The 18,185-nt window shown below is 42.3% G+C and overlaps 1 protein-coding gene across 4 annotated transcripts in view; it reads right to left on the reverse strand.

Annotated features, from left to right (window-relative positions):
• RGL1 (ral guanine nucleotide dissociation stimulator like 1) overlaps positions 1–18,185 on the reverse strand; it is a 278,601-nt gene that overhangs the window by 50,226 nt on the left and 210,190 nt on the right. For all 4 annotated transcript variants that reach the window (XM_012534954.3, XM_004275217.4, XM_033437953.2 and 1 more), the window contains one exon: positions 2,462–2,646. In XM_012534954.3, the coding sequence (XP_012390408.1) occupies positions 2,462–2,646 (185 nt within the window). The remainder of the gene's footprint in view (positions 1–2,461; positions 2,647–18,185) is intronic.

Here is an 18,185-nt window from a genome sequence, read left to right on the forward strand (position 1 = left end):
AATTTTTTCTACCTAGGGCTCCAAATCAAAAGCATAAGTGCTCAGCACATGGAACAGGACCTCCAGTCTCCATTGTGAAAGACTGTGGACCTGGAAGACGTTTACCTTGGGTCCCTAGCCTCTCTTCTGGGGAAGCCTTCCCCAATTCCTGGGTTGTTCCCCAACCTCATCCCCCTTAACACTCCTTGCTCTTCTGCCTGTGAAATCCATTCTCAAGAAGAAAAATCTAGCTGCATTCAGTTATATCTTAGCAGACATTTAAATCAGGGCGTTACTACTCCCCCAGAATGTTTACATTGTAAGCCTTTGCAGAATAAAAGACTTTTAGGCATCTTGGATCAAGTTGGGGTGGCCGTTTCTTAGTTTCCGAGGGGAAAAGGGGCGCTGAGTGGATCCTACATCACCTCCCCTGTCAGAGCACCACGTGGGTATCTGCCAACTTTGGTGACAGGTATGTGATTTAAGACTGGCCACCTCACCCTGGAGTTCAAGGTACTGATGTGAACGGGGTTGGTTACAACCAGGTAAGGAAGGAGGGGATCTCTGCCTGCCTCTGGAGTCTGAGACACAAACAAGCATGAGCTAAAGAAAGCTAAAACCCCATGATTTCACCACTTTTCCTCCACACAATTCTGGTCCTCTCTCACTGGGTGGAGGAATAAGATATTTGAAATCCCGAAGGTTCAGAATGGGCCTCTCAACCCTCTTGCTAACCACTGTGCATAAATCTGTCCCAGTCGCTCTGCAATGCAGAGGCTGGCCCACTTCAGCCAAGGAGTATATGCGCTAAGGCTTGATCTCATTCACCCAACACTCCACAGCAGCCTGATATGTGCCTTGGATCAACGCTGCTGTATCTGAAGATTACATGGTCCTTTCTCTCCGGGGTCTAGTCCATGCTTTCACTGTTTCTGCTTTTGATTCTTTTCCAGTGGTAAGCAGGTAAAAACTTGAAGCAAGATTTCACTTTTGGAAAACACGGAGGAGAGCTTGTTTGCTTTTGCCGGCATGAAACTGGGTAAAAAAAGCACATGGGAACCAAGCTCCTAAAACTCTTTATCGGTAATGATTCCTGTACTTAATAAACAGAGAGTTTAGAGAGTTCTTGATTAAAAATTTCCAAACACAGAAAAAATTCATTTCTGGGATTGCCTAAAAGCTTTACCAAAGTCAGGCCATCTCGTTCTCCCCTGCCTCAGCCTGCCAAATGAGCTGGCCTTCCAGTCCCGGTTGGAAACAATGAACCACTGGTCCCACTGGTTCCCCAATTAGGCCGGAAGCCAGGGGCAGCTCCCGTGGGGACAGCTGGGCTCTATTGGTGTATCCACTCCAGCACGAAGACAGGAGGGGAGGCCCTGAAGGGAGTTGAGGTCCGGCAGCTGGAGGAGTGCCCCTGGTATTCAAACATTCCCGGCAAATGAAGTCATCGGAGATACCGAGGACTTGGCAGTCAGCTTTTAATGATGCAATTGCATTTTCCCCTCTCTGGTCCCCCACACGTAAAAAATTCAACAGGTCCTGTTTGGAATTTAAGGGTATTTTCTTTGGCGCTGATGCAGCTTCCCTTATCGGTGTTGAGGAACCATTTCCTTTCCCTCACTGAGGAAATCAGGCGTCACTTCAGGGAAGTGCCTGTCAGAAGCTCCAAGTGGGTCAGCTGCCATGGCAACCATCCCCCAGCAGCCAGTGAGGGGATAAAACGTCACACTGAAAGACCGCCCTAGCCTCTTTCTGAATTTCTTCAAAGCCTGATGGTTCCAAGCCACCCGTGACCTGCAGTGGTGGCCCTTCCTCTGTCCTTGAAAATAGGCAGTCAATTCCTCAGATAGGAAAAAACAGCCACAGAAACTTCCTTTGGATGAGGCCATCAGAGATGCGAAATGATGGTAATCTGCCCCAGTAGGGGACAGATTACAGGGATGCTTTCCGGCTGAAGGAGAAACATCTTTTCTGAGCTTTTCAAGCTTTTGTGAGGACAGGAGCAGAACTGGATTTAATTCCTCGCCTGCTGAATGGGGGTGGTGGTTTGTGAGGCGTTTTCATTTGCTAGAAGGAGGAACCAATTAGGCAGATAATGAAGAGCAAATTCAAGTTCAGCAGGGTGTGTGATGACAAGGAAAGGTAAAAGACCATCAAGGAGATCGGCCTCTTTATGGTATTAAAGGAAACCCTGAGAAATCACTTCACCTCTGAGCCACGGTTTCCTCCCGTAGAAAATGGGGGAGTTGGACTAGGTGATCTTGAATATCCCCTTCTCTGCTCTAAAATGCTATATAGGTCCTGTAATTAGTACTTCAATAACCTTGAGAATTTTACCACAGTCCCCAATCCCCCAGCAGCCCGTCCTGCAGGAAACCAAGGCCTCCTATTCAACAAGTACAGGGAGAACATTTCCTCACTGTGGAGGTTTGCAGGATCAGAATCTAGCTTCTTCCCTGGAATCAAACAAGTAAGTACTCACTGTCAGTTTCTACTTCTTGCTTGTGAAACTGCTCAAGAAGGTTCTGTGCTCTTCTCTCTGGGTCAGAGCCTGGCATCATCTGCTTGAGATAATCCAGCAGCTTCTGTAAGCAAGGGAAGTGAGGGGGCTCCCGGAAGTCCTCTGCGCACTGGTCAAGCCAGGCCCTCAGGATGGAAGCGATTGCACTGGGAAAGAGAAAACAGAACGTCACTGCACTCAACTGGCTCTGGAGACGCAAAACCAGCCCTGGACACCAGAGCCTGTCCCAGCCATGCCTCAGGAAACCTTGGGCAAGTGATCAATGGATAGTTCCCTAGAAGTTCCCAGCAATGTCAGTGAAGTTAAAGCATCTGAAAACAGCCTGACTACCTTTTATTATTTTAAGTGGTGGTTGGGGAGCTGGGGAAAGACTGGTAAGTTAAAAAAAAAAAACAACAAAAACAGGACCATAACCTTTGGAAAAACCCACACAGGGCAAAAAAAAGACACGGAAGAGAAGATTTAGTGAGTCCTGAAGCAACTTCAAAGTAACCTGTATACAACAAGATTATGTGTTTCCAATCTGGATTCACTCAAGTCAGAGACCACAAAATCTACTGTGATAACATTTTAGGAAATAACAGACAGTGGGCCAGAACTTTGATGGGCGGAAGGGCCTAGGTTTAGGAAAGATAATGTGTAAATTTAATTTTACAAAGATCACCAGGGTTTCAGCATAGCACCAAAAACGTCCTCACAAAATTATCCTTTCACTTTTCAAATTACCAGAGGACAATGTGTTTCCAGTGGGAGAAACAGTATGAGTAGAAAGTTAGGTTTTGAAAAGTAAAGGAGAAAAACTTGATAAGCAAAGCCATTCATTGAGAGGGTGACTTCTTCTGATGGCTCAGCTGAGTCCACCTTGGGTGAAACAAGGACTAGGGCACAAAAAGAGACCGGGTCATCATGGGGGCACATTTCCCTCCTTTCATGTTACTAATAACACAAGCTTGTTCTCTTTAAGGTAGGTGCAGCCCCTCACTCAATGGAAGAGACAAACAGCTGACAAAAAGGACAACTTTGGAGTGTTATTGTCCTACGCTTCATATTCAAAGAAGGCTTTACAGCCACTCCTGAGTCGGGCACTTGCTGGGCTGTGTCCCATGCACATGGTACTTCGCCTCACTAATGACCAGCCAGCCCCAGGAACAAGGTGCAGCCATTGACGATGGCCGGAGAAGATGACAGGGACTATAAATGAATCCAAGCATGTTTTATTGACAGAGCTGGGACACTTTGTTTTAGCGAAAGACCTAATTAAAATTTTTTCAGCTGAAAAAAAATGTCTAGCAGATTTTAAAATTACCATCTGATTAGACTTCAAACAAATTGTTCACTTAGTTAACGAACTGCAAAGAAACGAAAAGATATAATGATCCATATATATGAAACCGCCGCCTGGACTTTCACAGGTGTGTCTAAACTTCACAGGTCTCAAGTTCATAGCAGAGAGCTAGACTGTGATCAAGGCAGAAATGCAGCTAAAGCCAATCTAATGCTGAACTTCTGGAACTGACGTACAAACACAGAAGGGAAAGAAATTAACTGTTTTCACTGCTGTGGAGATCACTGTTTCACCAATATGGACATGAAGACATTTGGAACGATAATATTCACATAGCTACAGCAGAAATAGATGACATAAAACCATTAATTAAGGTTGGCATTTAAAACCATAGAAATAATTCAGTATTTTCTAAATCTTCAGTGCAGATTCAAAAAAGAGAGAAACAAAAGTTTCATTCCCTCACAGAAAGCTAGAAGAAATTAATCTGGGCTCTGGGATTAATTGAAAGAACGAGCAAAATGAAATTAATGAACTTCTAGTCAGTGAACCTTCAATATTCGGGTCACTTGTCACATCATCTGTTATTTATGAATGTTTATGGCCCCCCAAATTCATATGGTGAAGCCCTAACTCCCCCTGAAATGACGGACTTCAATTATTTTGAGAGCCCACACACGGCACTCATTATTTCTCCTTTCTTCACCAAAACCAAATATCATGAATTGAAGAAGATAATGATGAGGCGGCATCCTAATATTTCATTTTTATAAGGAAGATGACTTTTTCTGTGGATAATTTCCCTTCTTTGTTGACGAGCATTGAGTCCAGAACTGGGGTGGGCACATAGGTGGGGTGATGGCACAGAACTCAGGAAAACCTGACATTTGCATACATTATGGTGACGCTTACAGTACGGTTTTGCACTTCTCAAAAGAAGGGTGATTTAATTTAATTAGTACTATCACTCACTTAATATTTTTTAATATTTCAATGAGGGAATACTCTTGCGATGACAGTGATTAAAAGACAGATATGGAGGGATGATAATTCACATCACTAAATTAAAAATCTAAAAGAGCATCCAACCAACGAGACCAGCAACTCAATGACCCTGATAACACCTCAAAAGTTCATAACCTAAAAGAAACCAGGTAGAAATCCAAAATTATAGTAAAAGACAGATGTTAAAACATATCAATATGTCATTTACTCATTTACCCCCCATAATTGCTAGTTTTAAAATTATAAAACAATTTACTGAAAAAAGTAAATATTACAAATACACAAATATCTATATATTAAAACAACAAAATATCTACCCCCCTTCATTCTAATCTTATTACCATGACCTTGTGTGAACAGTTTGGAGTATATCCTTCTAGACTTTTCTATGGATATGTTTACATATTTAAGTAGATGTCATATGTATAAACCATGGATTTTTTTCCCCCATGAATAGTATGTCATAGACACCTCTCCATCCACGCCAGGACCTCTAGCTCTCACTGTTTCTCAGGGTTACGTAGTATCCATTGCATGTACACACCATAATTAATATAGGTATTCTACTAGTGCACAGGTAGTTAAGTTATTGTTAGGTTCTCACACTTACAACTACAAAATGAATATCCTTGTTTACATCTCTGTGTACTTGTATATTTCTATGGGGCACGTTGTATAGGACTTCCTTCCATGGAAAGCTGCAGCCTTGGAAGGTCCAGGGGAATTCTGAAGGGGGACCTTAATCCATACTGGACTCACCTTTAGGTGCACATTTTGTCCTCCTCAGACTGGTATTTTCTACTAGCGTTGTTAATCGACTCATTTTACTCTTTGTGACAGTGCCCTTCCCACAGCTTAGCGCAAGAAGGCTTTGAAAAGTCACTACAAACCCAGACATTGAATTAAAAAGCATTTTCAGACAAAAGAGAAATGAAGGCAGAGGAGGAAGAATAAAGAGAAGAAGGAAAAGACACATACAGACAGCACAATACAACACGAGGCAGACCCCTGTCCTCTTATTAGCAGAGTTTTACCAGCATCCCAGGGAGGCAGGCTTTCTGGAAAGGCCTGGACGTGTGCCCAAGCTCAGAGCAGCTTTATGTTTGCCAGTCCTGGGAAGAAACTTTCTGTTCTTGATAGGCTAAGAAGCAGATAAAATTTGAAACGTTTGAAATTTCAGAAGGGAAAGCAACATCACAAAATCATGACAGAGCAACAGGATTACTGGCCAGTGATTTTTCCATCTTACCTTTCTTGGCTCCACTCCTAAGATCTAAGGTACATTCTAACCAGAACTCGTTAGTTGGAAGGTGTAAAGAACCTTAATAACGAAGGGAAGCCCTCGTTAAAAGTCACCACCTTACAGGAAAGGTGTGACTGTTAAACTAGAGAAGCTACTTGGCTCTATGCACAGAACAAGAAATGAGGTTCCAGAGGAAAACCTGGTTCCCATCCTCACTGTGCCACCTGTGAACAATGGGAGTGGGACAGATCACTTAGCTCCACTGACCCTTATCTGGAGAAGAGACATAATAATACCTGCCTTCATCTACCTGACACAGATCAGTTGAATTTCAAATGACATAATGTCAATAAGGATATTGAGGTATCTGGAGAGAAACATAACTGTTAGCAGTCTTAAGACTACTTGCCGTAAGTCACAAAAGGAAGGGATTAAAAAAGGTATGGCTCAGTGAACATCAATCAGCACTCATGGAAAGAACTCAAGGAAACTGCCACGTAAAATAGAGTGCTACAGGATACAAAGCATGCTCCTGCAACACTTGTGGCTCCAGGCCTGCTGGAGGAAGGCGAACACTGTGAACAAATACCACCCCCCACCACAGATACCACACACACACCCCACACTCACACACACACCCCACACTCACACACACACCCCACACATACACTCACACCACACACACCACACATACACTCACACCACACACACCACACACACACCACACCACACACACACCACACACTCACACCACACACTCACACACACACCACACATACACTCACACCACACACACACACCACACACACACACGCCACACACACACGCCACACACACACCACACACACACACACCACACACACACACTCACACACCACACACACACACCACACATACACCACACACACACACACACACAACACACACAACACACGCACATCACACACACAAACACACACACCACACTCACACACAACACACACACACTCACCACACACACACACCACACACACACTCACCACACATACACTCACACACACCACACATACACTCACACACACACACACCACACACACTCACACACACCACACACACACATGCCACACACACACACACACACACCACACACACCACACACTCACACACACACCCCTGAGTTAGCCCCCCTCAGGACAGACCAATTCAGGAACATCAAAGTGTAATAGAGGGACTTCCCTGGTGGTGCAGTGGTTAAGAACTCGCCTGCCAATGCAGGGGACACGGGTTCAAGCCCTGGTCCGGGAAGATCCCACATGCTGCGGAGCAACTAAGCCCGTGCACCACCACTACTGAGCCTGCGCTCTAGAGCCCGCGAGCCACAACTAGTGAAGCCCACGTGCCTAGAGCCCATGCTTTGCAACAAAAGAAGCCACGGCGATGAGAAGCCTGCGCACCACAACAAAGAGTAGCTCCCATTCACCACAACTAGAGAAAGCCCACGCACAGCAACAAAGATCTAACACAGCCAAAAATAAATAATAAATTAAAAAATTTTTTAAAAAAACTTGTGAAGACTGAAGAAGTAATTTCTGAAGCCAAATGGAAAGATTAAGATTGTGACATAATCTAAACTCAGTAAGGAGAAAAGCCAGCACTCCTCACTCCCAAGGGAACGTGTGTGTCTGATTAAGAATGACTGGACGGGGGGTGGGGAGAGCAGGGGCAAGACCCAAATCTGATGGCAGAGCAGACAACCAGGATTGCTTTCTCTACCTCAGACATCCTTGGCAAGGTGCAAATTCTTGCAGTATGTGAAGGAAGGAAGTCGTGTCCAGACCCAGGTGCGGTTTCTAAGACTTTTACTGGTAATAGAACAGACCCCTGGGGAAAATGAATTCACTAATCCAACTAATATTTATTGAGTACCCTTTATTTTCCATATTCACAAAAACTATTTATGTGATGAATGTCACAGTAGGGGAGTCTAGGGTATTTACCTTCAGAGAGAGTAAACCTGGTCAGGGCTCCATGGAGTGCTTCCCTGAGGAAATGACGTTAAAGCTGAGATCTTAAGGATAAGGGAGAATTAGCAGGGTGAAGACTCTGGGGTAACAGCGTAAGCAAAGGTCCTGAGGTGAGAGAAAGCAAAACACTTTTAAGAGACATAAGGAAGAACTGTTTAAAGAATAGGAAAAGAGGGGAGAAATGGAGCATGATGAGATTTGCTATGCTCATTTGATTTCTTAGCCAAACAGAAATCACACTTAAGAATACCTGGTTGGAAGACATCAGACAGATGTCTTAGCTGAGAGGTATAAGGAAATAGTACAAAACTTCTAATCACTCTCAGGGACCTTCAGGCATGCAATGCAGAGTAAGAGGGCTGACTGAGGTGAGCATTAGGCTATTATGGTCAAACCACAGATTTTTAATACATACAGGGATTTTAAGATAAATGCATTAAATCATGTTAAAATTGCATAGGTAGTAAAATACTCTAGAATTGGTAAAAGGTTTAATAAAAAAAAAAACCTTCTAGGTATGAGGTCATCGCTCCCATGATGTATAACTTCCAAGCCAAGAAATAGGATTATTATGACAAAAAGAATAACTCTGTCCATTTAGAGCTTTCTCTCCCCAGAAATCTATTTGAGGTAATTTTTTTTTTTTTTTGCGGTATGCGGGCCTCTCACTGTTGTGGCCTCTCCCGTTGCGGAGCACAGGCTCCGGACGCGCAGGCTCAGCGGCCATGGCTCATGGGCCCAGCCGCTCTGCGGCATGTGGGATCTCCCCGGACCGGGGCACGAACCCATGTCCCCTGCATCGGCAGGCGGACTCTCAACCACTGTGCCACCAGGGAAGCCCTGAGGTAATAATTTATCGTTACTTAATCATCAGCAGAAGATTAGACATGGAAACATTTTTTAAAAGCAGCAAAACATTTTTTCTATTTTAGGATACTCTCCAAGAATTGGATCTTTCCCTAATATAGATAATGAAAAGGTAAAAAGATCTATGTAGAGGGTGGCCTTTGAAGCAGTGTAGCACAGGACACTGCCAGGCCCTCTGGGTGGGAGCCAATGCACTTTGCCCTTCAGGGAAAGAAAGCAAAGTAACCTTGACACTGACTCTGAGCTAGACCCTCCACCTTGTTCTCCTAGTCACAGAATGATTTTCTGCTGTTTCTGGGAAGGCTGCCAGTTACAGTCTGCCTCTAAGACCCCTGGCTAGATGGTTTTCCTGATGAGAAAGAACAAAGGGAGATGCAGAGATTTTTTTTTTTTCCTTTTTTTGCCTGTAAAAGCATGTAAAGGATGGAAACATTATCTAGACTCGTCAAGGTAATCTTGCAATGCTTTCTTGTACATTTTCCATTGTACATTTTGGTACTAGTGGTGAGTAGAGGTTAGAACGCTGGGAGGGAAAGTAAAAGAGGAATTAAGAGAGACCCAGGGAAATAAATGTAAACAAAGCCAGAGTAGGGACTAAGCACCAGAAGGCAATATAGGGCAGAAAAGCCAGTGAAGGGCCATGGGCAGTTAAAGAAGAGGAAAACCTCCAAGGCAAGAAGGAGGAAGAAAAAGATTGGGATAGGAAGGACACGCAGCAGAAAGAGTAAATATGGGTGGGAAAGGGTCAAGGGAAGGAGGAGATGAGCTCAAAACCAATAACTCAAAATCAAGTGTTTACACACCTGTCTTTCATTCCCAAACTACATGTGCAGACCCTGGCAACTGAATGTAAATTTACAGAAATTGAAGAGAATTGTTGTGCAGAGACTTAATCCTATATTACCAAACCTTACTCAGTATGTCAGTGACTGCACTCCATTAGAAAAGGAACAAAACTAAGAGGTCTCCTAAATGCCTGTTTTTCATGAGCAGTATAGCCAATGTGGTTACACACATTCTCCGGAGTCAGACTGACTCTCTGGTTAGTCAGACAAACCCAACCTCTTTATGCCTCTGCTTCCTCATCTGTAAAATGCATACAGTAATAGATCCCTCCTCACAGAGTTCTTGTGAGGCCTAAAAGAGATAATATATCTGAAGGATTTAGAATAGTCCCTAAGACATAGTCAGTGCTCAAAAACATTAGCTATTTTCATTATTTTAAAAAAGAAGAATTACAATCTATAAGATTAAGGACTAAAGGCAAAAGGAACTACACATCAACACTGGACTCTGGTTGAGAAAGTTGTTTCCCTCGGGGGTACGAGTTAACGATTCTGATACTGCTGTACATATATACTGAAACTGAACAATTAAGTAAATGGAAGGCAGAGGGTAGAAGCTGGTTTTCTCACTGCTGGAGAGGATACTCACAAATAAGCAAGGGGAGGAAGCTAGAATGGTCCATGTGGTAAGGATTAGAGTTGAAGGCATCAGTGAACATTCATATTTAATATAATGTATAGATGGTTATACATAGAAATATTTATAGGTATACGCATTTACACATATATTTCCTAGCCATGTCAGCTGACAGGGCCAGAAGAAATGACACCCCAGTAGCGATGAGCACACCTAGCACCCAGACCTTGGTTTCTAATATCATTCTCCAATAAAAAGAACCAGGTCAGGCTTCCCTGGTGGCGCACTGGTTGAGAATCTGCCTGCCAATGCAGGGGACACGGGTTCGAGCCCTGGTCCGGGAGGATTCCACATGCCGCGGAGCGGCTGGGCCTGTGAGCCACAACTACTGAGCCTGCGCGTCTGGAGCCTGTGCTCCGCAACAAGAGAGGCCGCGACAGTGAGAGGCCCACGCACCGCGATGAAGAGTGGCCCCCGCTTGCCACAACTAGAGAAAGCACTCGCACAGAAACGAAGACCCAACACAGCCAAAAATAAATATTAAAAAAAACAAAACTTTAAGGTCTCCTGAAAATCTAAAAAAAAAAAAAAAAGAACCAGGTCTCCTTGAAGAAATGGCTGATTCTAAGACTGGGATGGGAAATATACAAGATGAGTCTAGAACGTCTTGTAGCGCCATAAAGTAAGGAAGGGCTCAAATACAATAATAGGGATGTGTGAAAGTGACACAGGAGTCAACCAGAAGAGTTCCCAATGGCCAAAGCTGGAATAATCTGAGCAATAAAATACATAAAGTAGCACTGCATTATATCCCACAGTATAAATAAATAAATTTCCATGAGTCCATACTGATATAAATAAAAGACTGAATAAATTAATAAATGGGCAAGACAAATCTCCCATGCAGAAGTTTTCCAAATAAATTAGGTAGATACTTTACCCTAAAAGAAGGGAAGCAAACCAAAGGGGTTGTGCATAGTGACTTCCTTCCAAACAATATAGTATGGAAAGAAAGGGGGAAAAAAGACATATGTCATGAAGAAACCTGAAAAATAACAACTTCATCCAGGTGATCGAGGCCAACATCAACAGTCGTAAATCATGTTGAAAGTATGTGATGGGAATGGTATTTTATCTCTGTGATATTTCTCTCAAACCTCATAAGTTCAGTCTAACTATGAGGAAAAATATCTGTCTAATTACAAGAAAAATTCTAATAAAGGAGTGTCCTAAAATATATCTGGATCAGTACTCCTCAACACTGTCAAGGTCATCAGAAACAAGAAAAGTCAAATACTGTCACAGCCAATAGGAACCTAGAGAGATATCCCAACTAAATGTAATGCAGTATCCTGGATGGGATCCTGGAACAGAACAGGGCCATTACATAAAAATAAAAATAAGGAACTCTGACTAAACTATGAACTTTAGTTAACAATGCATTGATTCATTAATTATAACAAATGTGTATATTCATGTTAGAAGTTAATAATAGGGGAAACTGTGGGGAAGGTATATGGGAACTCTGTATTATTGGCTCAATTTTTATATAAATGTAAAACTGTTGTTTAAAATGTCCTAAGGGGGAAAAAGAGATGAACAAGAGGGTCCAACCTAAGTACTTAAGAGAAATAGTCTCATTTTTATCACAGGGAAAGAAGTAGAGACCACACAGTGTTGAGGTTAAAGCCTGGGTTAAATCCCACTCTCTCATTTATTCACTGTATGACCTTGAACATGTTCCTTAACCTCTCTATGTCTCAGACTCCTCATCTGTAAAACAGGAATAATAACACATAGAGTTATTATAAGGGTATTAAAAGGATACTCAGTACTTAACACAGGGACTATTCCTACGAAGCAGCCAATGAACTCTAGCCATTATTATTAGAAAGAGACACTGCCGCTCACCAGTTATTTTTCAGGGACCTCAGTAACTCATTATTCTCCAATTCCTCACAGTCCGAAAAGGGAGTTTTTATGCTATAAATAGGTCTCTAATGAAAAAATTGCTGAGGCGTTCTACAGTTTTCACCATTAGAATGGAGTTTCCGTTGGGGATGACAGATGCTACAAGAACCAAGAACAGGATGCAGGCGCTCAGATTGATGGGCCTGACCAATCTGGTCTTCCTTCTTCTTTACTCACATCCTCCAACCCATCTCCTTCCCCAGGAAACAAGCCTAACTTCCACATTTTTAACAGCTGTTTGGGGACCTTGCTTGGGGTGTTCATTTCATTAAAAAGCCAGGCAAAACAACACAGGCTAAAGGAAATAATCCCAAACTGTACAATCTCAGAATGCTAACAAGCTAAAGCACTAGTCACAACGGTGAGACTATACCCTAGTTCCTCATGTACTTCTCTCTGCAGCCCTTTTACTGTAATATAGACAAATATGGCGGCAGGGGTGAGGGGGCAGGGGGAATTTATGAGCACCAGCGATCCCAACACTATTTTTGAAATAACAGGCCTGAGAGCAAAACGGTGAGAAATCCAAGTCCTGGAGTCAATTGGACCTAAGATCAAATATCAGACCTGTCATTAACCAGTTGCTTGATCTTAGTCAAAGCACGTAACTTTTCCGGAGCCTCAGTTTACACACCTATAAAATCAGGACAATATCTCACAGCATGTCTGTGATGGTAAAAGAAGGTACAAAATGCCTAGCAGAAAGCCTTGCACTAAGGTAAGTACACCCCAAACTGTAGCCAGTGGTGGTGGTCGGAGAGGTGACAGTGGTATCATCATTTCCATCATCTCTGCTGCTGCAGGGTGATCAAGGGACAGAGTCTGGTGGTGATGTCTCTTTACCTTTCTCTAACATGTAGAGGGCCTTAGGAGATTCTCAGGCGGCCATTTATTCTTCTCTCTGAATCAATGATCATCGATGTTGTTTCATTCCTCCATTATTAGAAAAGGAATTTCTGCTTGGGAGCCTGCACTCTTCCCTTAAATGCATAATTTTGATTCAAGATTTCAATGACTTTTTTAAAACTATACTTTGTTTTTCTTTGTCCAGTATGGATGTTTTAAAGACAATACCAGGCTCTTTTATGTGGTTTATTGCATCTCCATTTCTACTTTTGTTTTACTTTTTAAAAATATTCCTTTCACATTATAGCCTTTAATTCTTCTAAATTTGGAGTTTTAAATCTTATTTTTGCTCTGTTCTTTACTCTTCTTTCTTTGCCCCATTTTTGTTACAATCACTCAGATTGATTTCAATTGCCTTCTTAGGTTATTTGAATTTGATGGAATGAATATTGATCGCAAACTCACTGGGAAGACTTGTTAATACCTTCCACTGTAAAGTTTCCCAGATATTAAAGAATTACAGCCAACTTCCTTTAACTCATCTCCCTTTTCTTTAAAATGTTTCCAATATCTTGGATACTAATATTTATAGGACTCTTTACCACTGGCTAAAACCTGGTGTCACTATTTACAACTTCTGGGAAAAGATTACAAGAATGACTTTTATATCATCTGAATGTTTGGAGATGAAAGCAGTATGATTTCAGTGGTTTAAACCACTGCTATGGTAAAGAGTTTGAGAAAACAAAACATGGCATTCCAGAAAGGAAGTGATGAGAGTCAATTAAAGAAAAAAAACTGAAATTATTTCAACATTACAATAGTAATTTTTTAAAAGGAATAAAAAAGTGTAATTCCTGAATAGTTTTAAACATCTTTAAATAAAGTTCTGTGTGTGTGTGTATATATATATATATATGATATTCTAATCTCAAATACGTTTCAGAGAGTGAAGATTCATGGTGTCAAGGCTCTGTATGGTTAATATCCCTTCTTCATGTTCTCTTCACTTCTGAATTCAATGATTGTAATAAATCTGCACTAAGGAAAGTTTCCTTTTCCCATCTGGTTCAGATTTTATTATTCTAAATAGATAGCATTTTCTCATGTAAAAGTGTCGGCAGGAAGGAGGAAAGGGGCGCAGGTAGAATGAATGTTGGCAGAGATGTTTTCTTCTGTCATAGGAAGTGAGTTCCCTGATTTCCCAACAGTGACAAGTTTAGGGATTGTAGAAACAAACATGGCATGACTTATTATTTACATCAGTCTAGTGCTAACATCAGAAATCACCGTGTGGCAAAGATTCCAACATCTAAAATCCTTGCAAGTTGAATTCCCTGCAACTGAAGGAATTCTTACTTTAGCCAGATAACTTTAAAGGTCCTGATATCACACAAAGCCTGAACCGGGCATACTCAGGACTGGAATTACAAGTGAGAGTCACAGCACAATCAGATACTTTTTGAAATTCATGAAGAACACTAGCCAGTTGTGGTCCAAGACACCAGAAACCAATCTTTCATCTTGACTGTTTCATCTGTTATTTCCACATTTTTGCCTTCTTTTAAGTTCTTTTATCCTTTGAAAGGTTCATTAGATCCATATTCAGAAATACAGGAAAGACTGTTACCTTGGGACTTGGGAGCCTGTATCAAATGTAAGCCTTGTTCTATGCTTTACAACAAAAACTGAAAAACCAAACAATAGTTGAGCATTTTCCTTTTCATAGTTAAACCCAGTAGTGATTCCCCACCTCCACCCCCCATATCCCTGGGCTGCAAAACTGAAGGCATCTGTCCTAAAACAGGATGTTTACTTCTTAGAATGTCACTGAATTCCTGCCGTCTGTTTCCCACCTGAAATCACAAGAACACAGATTTGCAGCAAAGGAAAACAATGGGCATTTTGCTGCTCCTTGCCTGACCCCACAATACAATGCTTTAGTCCATCTCTTTATTTATGATCCTAGCCAGCAGTTCTGATGTCACGATTAATAATAAGCAAATCAAAGAAGCTGTGTATTTTTTCTTTCCTATTTTATCAAACTGGTTACCCAGTCTTTCCAACAGAGACAAGCAGTAAAGGGCACCTCTCAAACAATCAATATAATATTTGGACCATATCTCTGCTTCTGATATTCATTTTCATTTTTAAGAAGATGAAAAGAGGGATTCCCTGGTGGCGCAGTGGTTGAGAGTCCGCCTGCCGATGCAGGGGACACGGGTTCATGCCCCAGTCCGGGAAGATCCCACATGCCGCAGAGCGGCTGGGCCCGTGAGCCGTGGCCGCTGAGCCTGCGCGTCCAGACCCTGTGCTCCGCAATGGGAGAGGCCACAACAGTGAGAGGCCCGCGTACCACAAAAAAAAGAGAAGATTTAAAGAAAGCTAAATAAATTTTATCCTAGGCATCCTTAATCTTGAAAGGATCTCAGAGCACTCATTTGTCAGGAAAAGAGACTGAAACCGAGAGAGGTGAAGTGACAGTGATGGAGGAGGAGCTTCAGTGTGAGTTCTCCAGCCTCGTTTCCCAGGGTTTGTCACCTTCCATGAGGCTGGCTCCATGGCCACCTCAGCATTGGATTCGCCTAATTATAAGAAGGGGCATAAATAAATAAATTTCCAAATAAGTATGGTATTATTTTTACATATATTTAGATGTTCATAAATAAAGACAGTTTTCCCTTGAGCACTGCAGCAGCCTCATCACCGTCCAGCAGGGTTTCTTACCTAGGCACTATTGATATTTAGGGTCAGGTAATTCTTTGTTGCAGGGGGGAGAGGGGCCGGTCTTGCACAAGGCAGAATGTTTTGCAGCAATCCTGGCCTCTGCCCACTAGATGCCAGAGCACCTCCCCACCAAGTTGAAACAACCCCAAATTCTCCAGATCTTGCCAAATGTCCTCTGGGGGCAAAACTCCCCCACTGAGAACTGGCATATAGCCATATCTCCTACACATCTATCAGCCATCAGGAAGCCTTCAGTCACTGCTACAAGTCAGCTGCTGCAGCTCTGAGATGATCGAGGAACTTTCCATGTGTTACATGTGGAATGGACAAGGTGCTTCCCTGATTTCCTCCAAAAACAGACAAAGCAGTGACCCTATCAAGTCACAGAAATGATCAGAAGGGTAACTTGTGAAAAAGAGAACAAAAAGAGAATGCTCAAGTGAGATGAAAAATAATAAAAGGAGAAGTGGAGGGAAAAAACCCCAACAAGACAGAAGAAAGGGAAATGGAAAGAAGAAAGAGGTCAGCAGAGAGAAGGGATTTTAGCATTCCAGTATCTGTAGGACAGAGTGACCCATTATACGATAGAGTGGCATATTTTCATCAGGCATAATTTTTTAAAAAGGCAACTCAGTCTGAGGAAAAGGGTCAAGAACTTTCTACCAATTCACTGTGAGGCTTTAGGAAAGGACCATTGTCCTCAGATGATGGACCCCTCAGGGGAGTTCTATGTGAAGCTCTTTGTTAAGGCCTCATATGCTTAAAACTGTAAAGCCCTTTAAAACAGCTTATCCTGGAGTCTCACCCACGTTACTGTTCCTGGTGTACAATTCATCTGAATGAAGTTTTAGAACAGGCCTTTGAAAGAATGAGCATGACTCTTCACGTCCAGAGTACAAAGCAATTTGCTTTAACTGCTACTTCCCAGAAAACTATTTAACCTCAAAACACCCCCTGGGAAACAGCAAAGCTCTCGATAGTTTTCATACTGTTACTCTCCTCAGGGTGTTCAGGTGACTGGTTGAATGGTAGCTCTAGATGTGACGCAATTCCAAAATATGTAGATAACAACACGCTTATTGCTGCATCTGGTCACAGATCGAGGTTACATTTGACAAGCTGGCCACTCAATTCGTAGAGTATCTCTTCTTTGACATATGTTTTAAAATTCATTCTAAAAAGGTTCTTTTTTTAAAAAAATTATTACTTCCGTAAGTTTTCATGGATACACAAAATGAACAACAACAAAACCCCTCTAATCCTACGATTCTCAAACTTTAAAATGCATAGGAATCACTTGAGGATCTTGTTAAAATGCAGATTCTAATCTAGGTCTGGGGCGGGGCCTGAGACTCTGCATTCCTAACAAGTTCCCAGGCGATGCCGATGTGGCATTTATGCGCTAGGCAGCGGCATCTGGATTGGGCACAACAATGAGATAATAAAGAACCACAAGAAAAAAAAAAAGGTTGTAAGTCTAATCCATTCCCTCAAATTACCTATCTGATTATATGGCTTCCCTCCTGCAAAAACTTTTTAGGGCTGACTGCCCACTGCTTACCAGGGAAAGTCCAAACCCTCTTGAATTTTGAGAAATTCAAACCTTTCACGATAACTTCAGCTCCACTAGCTGCCCTCACCCAACATGTACACAGTGAAGCAGCTGCCCCAATTCTGTGTTGTTCTCCCAAATATCATATACTCTGCACTGCCCTGATTTGATCCCACTGTCCCCTCTTCCTAAACGGCTCTACCATCCAAACCTTCACGCTCCTTCAAAGCCTGCTTCAGATGTCACCTCTTCCAAGAAGCCTCCCTAAAGCCCTCTAGGAATAAGGTATCTCTTCCACTCACCACACCTTGCACTTGGCATTCAAATATCTACACTGGTGTGTTTAGTTTTCTGGAAGGTTATGGCCCATCCAATAAAATTATGAAATTACCTGACAACTAACTCAGGAGTTAAAAAGATACCCAGTTTTCTCATCTTTATATCCCTGGCTCCTGGAGAAAGAAGTCCATCAGCCAATTGCCTGAACAGTTAAAAATTCCATAGGATTACCTCCCTGAACTTTTGATCCCAAAATGAAACCACGAGTGGTTTCAAGCACCCTAGTATATAACCTATCTACTCAAGAACCTCACTCTTTCAGCAGCCTGTACCCCTACATCGTGGATTTCTTCTTCACTGACTGCTGGATCAAATTCATCAGCATAAACTACCTCCCATTTAAAAAAAAAAAGGCACAATGAAAAGACCATCCCTTGCCCTCATCCTCTGCCTCATTTCTGTTTCCCTTTACAACATAACTCTTC

Source organism: Orcinus orca, chromosome 1 (genome assembly GCF_937001465.1).
Source record: "Orcinus orca chromosome 1, mOrcOrc1.1, whole genome shotgun sequence".
In the NCBI taxonomy this organism is placed as follows: Eukaryota; Metazoa; Chordata; class Mammalia; order Artiodactyla; family Delphinidae; genus Orcinus; species Orcinus orca.